We start from the raw sequence: 10,178 nt of genomic DNA on the forward strand, positions 1-10,178 counted from the left end.
ACTACACGTATCCACGCTTACTGTGGCACTGTGATTACAGATTCCTGATACCCTCAACCTTAGGGACTTACTCAATTTCACACCATGGATAATCGCTGGATAGCTTCTACCCCACGGATACAACGTGTGCAGTACTAAGCTCCCAAGTGAAGGTATTAGTCAGAGACCGAGTTAAAAAGAGAATATGTGGCCTGTAGTGCACTCACGCTTACTGTTAGTGTCACCACTACCCTCTCTTCCCCAAGATATTTCTAATGCTCCCATCTTCCACACCCCTAGTGTATCACTGAACTATCAATAGTTTTCCAACATATTCAAACACAACCAACATGCCATTCACACATATTCACCCATTTCATATTGTCCATCATCCCATCAATGGCATGCAACCATATACAATCACCCATATTTTCAATCACATCATAGTTTTCATCTTCACACATCGCATGTACACACATAATCAGTCACATTACACTTAAACACACCATAATTCCAACACAATCTTATGTCAATCAAATTCATTTCATCACACACATTACCCAATAACTACCCTATTATATTTCACACAAAATTTCCACTAAGGGACACGCTTTCCTACATTCTATCTAAACCACATTTCATTATCTAGCTCTAACAATGAATTTCAAACTAAAAGAGATAGGGTAGAGTCTCTCTTTACCTCAAATTGAAGACCCAAACACAAAACCGACAATGAAAAGGCTCCCCATGCGGATCTTGTTCTAAACACATGAAAAATCTTCATGAGAACTTATGAAAACAAAGAAAGGGACGAAGGAACGAAACCCTAGCCCATAACAACTAGTTAACATTACTTTATACATCAATGACAATGCCTACAAAAGGATAGATCTCTTATAAGAATTTAAAGGTCTTATAACAAGAACAAAAGGAAGGAAAGTCAAAGAAACCCTAAATCAAATGGTGACGACTATTTTCAAGGTACTTAAGAACATGAAAAAGAAAAACTCAAAGTTGAAATCTTGTGTTCTAATTAAATATTATGAAGATTATGGCCAAATTCAATTTGTTAGCTCAATCATTATTTTTATTTATATTTTGAGCCAATACTTTATGTTTTAATTAAGTGGTTTATTATGTATTAAGTCAGTGGGTTGAATCACATTAGTTATTAAATTTCTTTAGGGTTTTATATTTTATTATATTTTGTAGGCTTAGTTTAGTTTTGAATAAGAATTAAGTGTTAACTCCTTGAGAAAACTTGTGTGCCTCTTAAGATTTTTGAAAAAAATTGTTACTTTGATCTTATTAAAGGTTCCTCACACTCCTGTGATAATTATATATTAAACTAATTATTCTTTGTTCTCCATTGAGTCTGTGGAGTTTTCTTCTCCTTTTTATTTTTTTTCTCATTTGTTATATTTAAATCTTAACTTTTATTCAAATTAACTCACAATTATATCTTTAGATTTATAAATCTTTTTTCAGTGTTTTCTAATAATATTTTATGTTTTAAAACATTGTCTTTTACCTTATTTTAGTAAGTTAAAATATAAATTTAAAAAAATTATTTTCATAAAATAAATATATTTCTTAACTTAATTGAATTAACTCGGGTCGGGTAAGACACTATGGGCGACAAAGCTCTCTATCTAAATACTTAATATAATTACATTCACTAGAACTTAATTTTAAAATAAAAATTAAATTGAAATAACCCTTTTAAATGTATTTATGTGCTCTTGATCTATTTTAATAATGTAAATTTAACTTTTTTATTAAAATATTAATTTAAAAAGTTTTGTTTATAAATAATTAAAAATATTAGTATTTTTATCTCTAATTATTTGAAATTACATTTTATTTTTAATAAATTTAATGAATCTATTTAAAGAACAAGGCTCTTCTCTTTTTAATTTTCTAAGACCTCTCTAGAATTATAAGAATTAGTTTATAGGTTAATTTGACTAAATTTGTAGATAAATTTTTATAAAAGATAAAAATTAATATAAAAAAATAAATAAATTTGTTATATAAATTAAAAATAACTTTTTTTATTAAGTATCAACTTAAAAGATAAAATTAGAGTACAAATAATACTCTAACCTATTATATCTCTAAAGAAAATTAATAATATACGTGATTTAAAAATTTTTAAAAAAATTAATTAAATAAAATAAATATAATTAATTTTAAATTATAAAAAATATTTACTTTATTTTATTATTTAATTTTTTACTCTTATAAATATATGCACACGTGTGATTTAAAGAAAATAAACGCAATTTGTGATAACTATGAAACGTGTACTTTATTAAATTGTGCAAAATTAAATGTGTAATTTAATTCCGCATAACTTACATATTTAACCGCAAATAAATGACCATCTTCTTTTGAAATGCCTTTTGTCATTCTGTCATTATTTGATATGTCTTGATTATATATAATGACTCAGTGACAGATTCTTTTACTTTTAAATTCGATCTTAAGTATCCTTATACCCAAGAAAATTATATATATATATATATATATATATATATATATATATAGCATATAAATTAGAGGATATCTTTTATGTTAAAGTGAGAAATAAATGTTAATTGTTAAATTTTACTATGAATGATGAAAAATAAAATATAATAATTATGCAAATTTTTTATATATTTATCTGACTTTTTTAATGATGGTATGACTTTTAAAATCTTTTAATTTTGATAATTTTTTAATATTTTAAATACAAGTTTTTCTTTTACTATATATACATTTTCTATATATAGACTTGCACGGATTTACTTATTTTAAAAATAAGTATTTTAATGTGTATTTTGACATAATCACCATTATCGTTTAAGAAGTATGAAAGGAAAAGGATAGGTAGAAAGGTCAAAAGTGGCATGTATGACTATTTTCATACTATTACTACAGACAGAAGAAGTATATATAGGCACGACAGGCTCTGCTCTTGTAGACAGAAAAAACTAGAGAAAAATCAGAAGAAGCTAGAGTGAGGTGCAGAGAGAATGGGTAGAGAGCAAATGAGTTTAAGGTTGTTGGTGGCGGTGTGGTGTTTGTGTTGTGTTATGACAACAAAGTTAGCAAGTGGTCAGAGTGCGAACAACGTTAGGGCCACATACCATTTGTACAACCCTCAGCAGATTGGTTGGAACTTAAACACTGCCAGCGCCTACTGCGCTACCTGGGATGCTAACAAGCCCTTGGCCTGGCGTCAAAAATATGGCTGGACCGCCTTCTGTGGACCCGCTGGCCCTCATGGCAGAGATTCTTGCGGCAAGTGCTTGAGTGTATGTAACCCATTTCCTCGTATCAATACCCTTTTCTTAACAAGTTTCCTCTTTCTAAAAGTCGTTCTTCACTTGTACATATATGTATACACAGGTGACGAATACTGCAACTGGGGCTCAGGCTACGGTGAGGATAGTGGACCAGTGCGCAAATGGAGGGCTGGATTTGGATGTGAATGTGTTCAGAAAGTTGGACACCAATGGAGTGGGAAACCAGCAGGGTCACCTTACTGTCAACTACCGCTTCGTCAATTGTGGTGATTGAGTCCAATCACCCTTTCTCATGCCCCCTCTGTAATAAAGTCATAAATAATTAAATAAAAAGAGAGGTGCTAATCGGAAGTACTTGTTCTTCCATTGCATCCTCTACTATATACAAGTAACTTGCTCTTCTTATTCATATTTTTCTCTCTGTTTTTCCTCTCTTTTTTCTCAGTCAGGTACTAATCAATACTACGCATATACAGCACTCAATAAAACGATAATCCTATGGAGTATGAGTATCAATGCTCTAGGTGAAGTAAACCGCTGATGTAATTAAAAATTGGATCAACGGCTAATGTGTTTTTATTCTTAATCCTCATACCCGTAATATTGGACCCTCCCGAATTTTCTTGACGTTTACTTGGAGTGAAATTTCTTTCTTTCTCTCTTTCTTTCTTTTTCTTATGATACATGGGCGTGTATAATACGTATCACTGTTAAAACTAAATTGATTTTCTTTACTTTAAATTTTAATATTAAGTTTCAATATTTAAAATTAGTAATTTTCAAAAATATATACTATATTACAAATATAAAAATATTACATTTTTTTAAATAAAAATTCATTACTTTTAATTTTTTTTAAACTAAAATTTAAAATAATATTAATAAAATCGATTAAAAGAAAGCATTATATGACTCTTTCAAATGAAAATTAATTATTTCAAGAATTTCATTAAAGTTTTAAAATATAAAATAATAATAATAATAACAATAACGATAATAATAAAAGAAAAAACACTCTAATACTATCATGTAGGTGTTTTGTTTAATTACCGACCGGAGCTTTTATGTCGTGTGTTATGTGATAATTTATATTATAAAAATAATCATGTTTATTGTCTCACCAAGTGAGACATTTATAAGGGTCCACTTTATATTAAAAATGCATTAATAAAAATAAAAAAATACCATAAAAAATATAATAGGTTAAATAATAAGATTAATATAAAAAAAATATTGCAATATTGTGATGTCGAGAATTCGGCTTGCAATTAGCTGAAGCTGAACTCTACATAATACACAAATTAAAATTTTAATTATTATTATTATTATTAAATAAAACTGATTTGAGATTCAGGTTCTCGTGTTTTGAGCTACCAAACATTTTCATATACATATTCATATATACAATATATATATATATATATATATATATATATATATATATATCATCTAAATTTAGGAAGAATTTCTGATTTTTTTAACATTAAAATAAAAATTTTATATTATTTATCCTATTATGAAAATTTAAAGTCTTTTACATAAATAAACAAAAAATAATAATTACATATTACATACATTTCTTAAATCATGTTCTAACTATGATTGTGCCTTTTTTTGGTTTTGTGCGTGTTTCTATCTATGAAAGAAGTTTATTATAATTGATTTCTATTTGCGTGAGAAAATGTGTGAAAAGATTATAATTGAATTTGGTGTAAGTGAAATAATTAAGATTTGAATTTAAAGAACTATGTTTTGCGTGTTTTGCATAGAATGGGTGACATTCATATACTAATTGTTTTGTTCCATTTAGAGAACAGTGTATTAATGGGTAACATTCACATACTACTTGTTTTGTTTCCTAATTTCTATGGGTCTATCATGCTACTTACATCATCATTTACATATAATCATTGAGGTATTATTATATATTTTTATTGTATAAATATAAGTTTTCATTGAATAGGATTTGTAGGTTATTAGTATAATAAATATTAAAATTCGATATATATGTGTCCTTAAATGTAAATTTTTAATATATTATTTTTGTAAAAAAAAACTCATGTTATATATGTAAATGTATTATTAATCATAAAAAAATAATATATTTGACAAAAAGTGATGAATATATTTTTTGATGGATAAAGATACTTCTAAAAATATATCAAAGAATGCAGGTTAATTAATTTGACATCAAAAGTAAAAATAAATAAATGAAAAGTTTTTTATTTAGTCTTATTAAATAATTTCTTAATACATAACTTCAAAAGTTGATTGTAATTAACCTTTTCACTTATACTAAAGTTAATTATTATTAATTTTTAACACAATTTCTCACATAATAGGCGGCTTTTTTTATGGCACATAAAAATAGAACGGAAGTGTGATCATATTTAAATTAGAAGACGATTATGATATATTTCTCTTTTATATAAAAATTGATGTTAATAAACTTTTATTTTATTAAATTAAGACATTTATTATAAACATACTTAATTTGAAAAATGTATTTAATATGCTATTTTTTTAATTTTTTTATTTACGTAAAAGACCCGAAAATCTATTTGTGATAGTTCAGAATTTCATGAAGGCAAATAAAATTGAGTTCTGTTAGGCGAAATAAAGTATAGATGAAAGTCAAATTAGAGGGGTCCACTTCATTATTGTACTGGTGTTTAAATTGAACTGGTGTTCATATTATAATTTTATAATATGTTAGCTTCTATTTTGCAGAATATTTGAACGGGCTGAATGGAAAAGTACTCTCTGAAGTTTATCTGAACAAGTATTTTTGCAAATATTTTAAAAGATACTTACAGGATATTTGATAAAGATTTAAAATCTTTAAATAAAAGTTAGATATTTTATGAAATATTGTATTTCTTGATTCTCCAAAAGGACTCTTTCAATTCATGTTTGCAATACTTGTTTTATAAGAATTAAAATACATAAAAATAGAATTTAAACTCAAACGTCACCGTATAAACCAGCTGTGTCTTTCTTATTTGTTTTAAAAAGCGGTAGCCGCTAGAAGTTCAGTTGAAGGCCGAAATGAGGGCTGCTTTGAATCCCATAATACACATACACTCGAGTCTTTTCAGATTATATATTTCATTTGGGTAAAGTGATCCATGCATGTAGAACTGGATAAGAGAATACGTGTTTTAATTTGAACCGACTATAAAATGATACGTGTTTTAATCTACTTTGATTTAAACGTAATATTAAAGATGAATTTTGCAGTCTCCTCGATTTAATTTATTTTTCATTTATTAATCATTATTTTATATAAGAATTTTAAATATTTTTTTAGTTCAAAATTATTTTTATCATGTTAAATTTATTGATAAAAAAGAAAAAATACATACTCAATTGAGAGAATGACGCGTCATATATTTGATTACATTTATTTTTTGAAAATTATTTTGATAGTTTAGAAGTAATTTAGTTGAATTTTGAGTCTCTTTATACTAATTATTATTTTTGTGTTTTAGAACCTTTAATCAATCTTAATCCATTGCGAATTGCATCATGGTGAGTAATTGGCATCTCTAAGAGGTAAAGACCATAAGCACAGTTGGAAACAGAAAGTATGAATCAAATAGAAGATAGGATTGCAGAAACTTTGTGGAAGCTGCATGTGCATGATTGCGAAATTTAAGGGACAGATAAACGGGTATTGACAAACAAACATTGTGTGCAATTTGCAAACGATGACCTTTGAATGGGAACAGTTATCATATTCGCCGCGTACAAGGAAAAAGCAAGATTTTGACCAACTTTTTATTCCGAAGAAAATTAATTAGCTTCTTATCTCGACCGTCGTCAATCACTTTGTTTGTTCCACATAATTTTCCACGAAGATCTTTCATTCAGAATGGTTTCGCCTGGGCCATCTTATCCTCATTTTAAATTCGCACTCCTGGATTCTAAGGCGATTTCTTTTTCCCAAAGTAGAACACTTTTTCAAATAGATTAATTAATTTATAATTAGTCATACGGCCTTCTCTAGCACCTTGTTTTCTTATGAACGTAATCATTAATTAATATTTTTTTTCCTTATATACGATGACTATATATATTATCTATTAAAATCAATTTTAAAAAATCTCATATAGAATAAGACAGACAAATTAGGAGTTTATAAAAAATCTCACAATATATAAGACATAAGATAGACAAGTTACGAGTTTATAACAACATGACTACACACTTTTTGCTTGAGAGTTTTGTGTTGTATTGATATTTTAACATTCTTTATCATTTTCTGAAACTTTGAATATTCCCTCTAAAAATAAGATGTCTGGCACGAATTGCGTTAAAGACTATGTAAAGTAAAATATAATTCCAATGCTATACGAGGAAGCAGAAATAGCTAGTTTGCATAAGCTTTGAGTATACTATCGATTGTTGCCGGCCACAAAGAAGGCTATAAATGCAAGCACATAAAATTGAATGGCAAGGCAAAGTTGTAAAATAAGCTTATCACAATTGAAGTGAATTATGGGAAAGCTTATGCTATGCGTGTTGTCTCTGGTGTGTGGACTAGCTTCGGCCTGGGCTCAAGGTGCCACAGTCACGGCTACTTATAATTTATATCAACCTGAGCAGCATAATTGGGACTTGCTCGCGGTGAGCGCATTTTGCGCCACGTGGGACGCAAACCAGCCATTGTCATGGCGCAGCAAATATGGCTGGACAGCCTTCTGTGGGCCCACTGGACCTCAGGCCCAAGCTGCATGCGGCAAGTGCTTGAGGGTATGCATGAACTGATAAAATATTATATTTTTTCTTTTTTGCATTTGGATTGATGAGGAAATGGAGATAATAAAATGTTAATGTAGGTGAGCAACACTCGAACAGGAGATGAGGAAACAGTGAGAATTGTGGATCAGTGCAGCAATGGGGGTTTGGACATGGATGTTAGTGTGTTCCAAAGACTGGACTCAGACAGAAGTGGGAATGCTCAAGGTCATCTCATCGTCCACTATGAATTTGTGGACTGTGGTGACTAAACTTGTTCTCTTTCAATTATGGTTCTAGTTAATGTTAGTTAGCTAGTTACTAATAATTCCATTAAACTGGAAGGAAGAACGCTTCTGATATTTGTTGTTTTATTTCATTTCATTTTTCATAATAAAAGTCTTATCATGTGTTTCCTTTTTATTTTCCATTTCCAGCTTCAAATAAAAGTTGCCATAGTAACCGGATGCATATCTAAATTTTTTATTTCGCTTTGATATCGTTGTACAATAAAGTTTAAATTACTTCTATTTCTATACTCTCTTTTTTTATCTTTCGGTTTTTTCTATCACATCATATATATTAATATCGACTCAAACTTGAATATTTATATTATTTAATAATTTTTTATAAATATAAAATTAATTAATGCAACCATTGATTTGCAGATTTTTATTAAGTAAATCAATATAATAATTTTTTTAATAAATACTTCATTATATTATTTTATTTAATAAATATTATATTTTTAAAATATGTGTAAATATCACATTTAAATAACATACCTACAAATGTTGTTTAAGTTGTGTAAAATTTGACATGCATAATAATAAATGTAATATAAGATAATTTAATAGTTAAATTTGTCAATATTGAATTCTATGAAAAGTTAATAAAATGTGTAAGTATTTAAATTTAACATTTGATACCAATAAATCATAACTCATATATATATATAACATGTTAAGAATAATTGTGATTTTTTATATTTTTATGTTTTAATACATATTTCAATACAAAATATATTTGATTAAAATTAAATTAATTTTTCTATTTTAATTTTGAAAAACTTTAATTAAAAATTTAAAGACAAAATAATTTAAATTTTCAATTTAAAAATTAATTAATTTCTACCAATTTCTTTCTTTATTTTTTGCTATACTACCGATCTCTTTTCAAAACATATACATACAATCATTATTATTGTTGCCATTTGCTAATTTTGCAATTATTTAAATACATAGCCACTATCTCAATCAATATTTTATAGATAATTGTTATTTGTCATTATTATTCCTTATAGTCTTCTTCTAGTTAAAGCGTGGAGAGAAAAATGTCAAAAATTTAAAAAAAAATCAAAATCATCATATGATAAGTATTTTTAACATTTTTTTAATTATATGTATTTTTTAAGTAATTATTTTTTTATCTGAGATAAATAGAAAAATTCTCTCTTCGAGTATCTAACACTTTTTTAATTTAATATATTATTAATCATAAATTAAAAACTATTTTAATTTATAAAATATGAAGTTCATTAATAAAAAGTAAAATCACATATTTTTTACTTTTAATAATTTTTAATCAATAATAAAAAAAAGTACTATTACTAACATTTTTCTTAACTAGTAGGCAGAAAGAACTCTTCAATTAATGCCAACCAATTTATTCCCTAAAAGTACAATCAGAAAACTAGAATTTTTATTTCTTTTTTGTGAACAACTAGAATCCTTTGAGTCAACAGTTATGCCTGTACTGCTTTGGACTTGATCTTTTGTTTTATTTGATCGATGTTTGAGCTTTGTTGTTCACTGTAGCTTATTTTTTGGTGCAGGTCCACTGCAGATTTAAGTCATTGTGGGCCCATGACAGAATAGGAATGTGGGCTTCAGCCCGTTATATTTGCTGACTTGATACCGTTGACTTCTCTCACCCAATTTAGGCCTCCTTATGTCCTGGGTTTATTTGGATGCGCCTTGCATTACTATTATGTTATTAGAAATTAAATTTTGTGAGGGTAAAAGTCAATTTTTCATATTTTTTTGAAGATTATGAATTATAATTCTAGAATTTTTGGAAGTCTATTTCACTTCTGGAAATTAAATTTTGAATGTGTAAATCTCAAAAAAAATATTTTAAAAATTATTATTATAGAATTGTATTTTT

At 27.2% G+C, this 10,178-nt stretch overlaps 2 protein-coding genes across 2 annotated transcripts; both read left to right on the plus strand.

Moving 5' to 3' along the window:
• The first annotated feature begins 2,947 nt into the window (after positions 1-2,947).
• Positions 2,948-3,860, plus strand: LOC113872460 (pathogenesis-related protein PR-4-like). Its single transcript, XM_027510028.1, has 2 exons — positions 2,948-3,281; positions 3,376-3,860. Exons 1-2 carry the CDS (start codon positions 3,000-3,002, stop codon positions 3,544-3,546), a joined length of 453 nt encoding a protein of 150 aa, XP_027365829.1. The 5' UTR covers positions 2,948-2,999; the 3' UTR covers positions 3,547-3,860.
• A 3,869-nt stretch (positions 3,861-7,729) lies between these two features.
• LOC113872727 (pathogenesis-related protein PR-4-like) lies at positions 7,730-8,431 on the plus strand. The gene is made up of 2 exons (XM_027510499.1): positions 7,730-8,027; positions 8,114-8,431. The coding sequence occupies exons 1-2, from the start codon at positions 7,773-7,775 to the stop codon at positions 8,282-8,284; spliced, it is 426 nt and encodes a 141-aa protein (XP_027366300.1). The 5' UTR covers positions 7,730-7,772; the 3' UTR covers positions 8,285-8,431.
• The last annotated feature ends 1,747 nt before the right edge of the window (positions 8,432-10,178 follow it).

This window comes from Abrus precatorius, unplaced genomic scaffold, assembly GCF_003935025.1.
Source record: "Abrus precatorius isolate BTA unplaced genomic scaffold, Abrus_2018 Scaffold7, whole genome shotgun sequence".
Classification (NCBI taxonomy): domain Eukaryota; kingdom Viridiplantae; phylum Streptophyta; class Magnoliopsida; order Fabales; family Fabaceae; genus Abrus; species Abrus precatorius.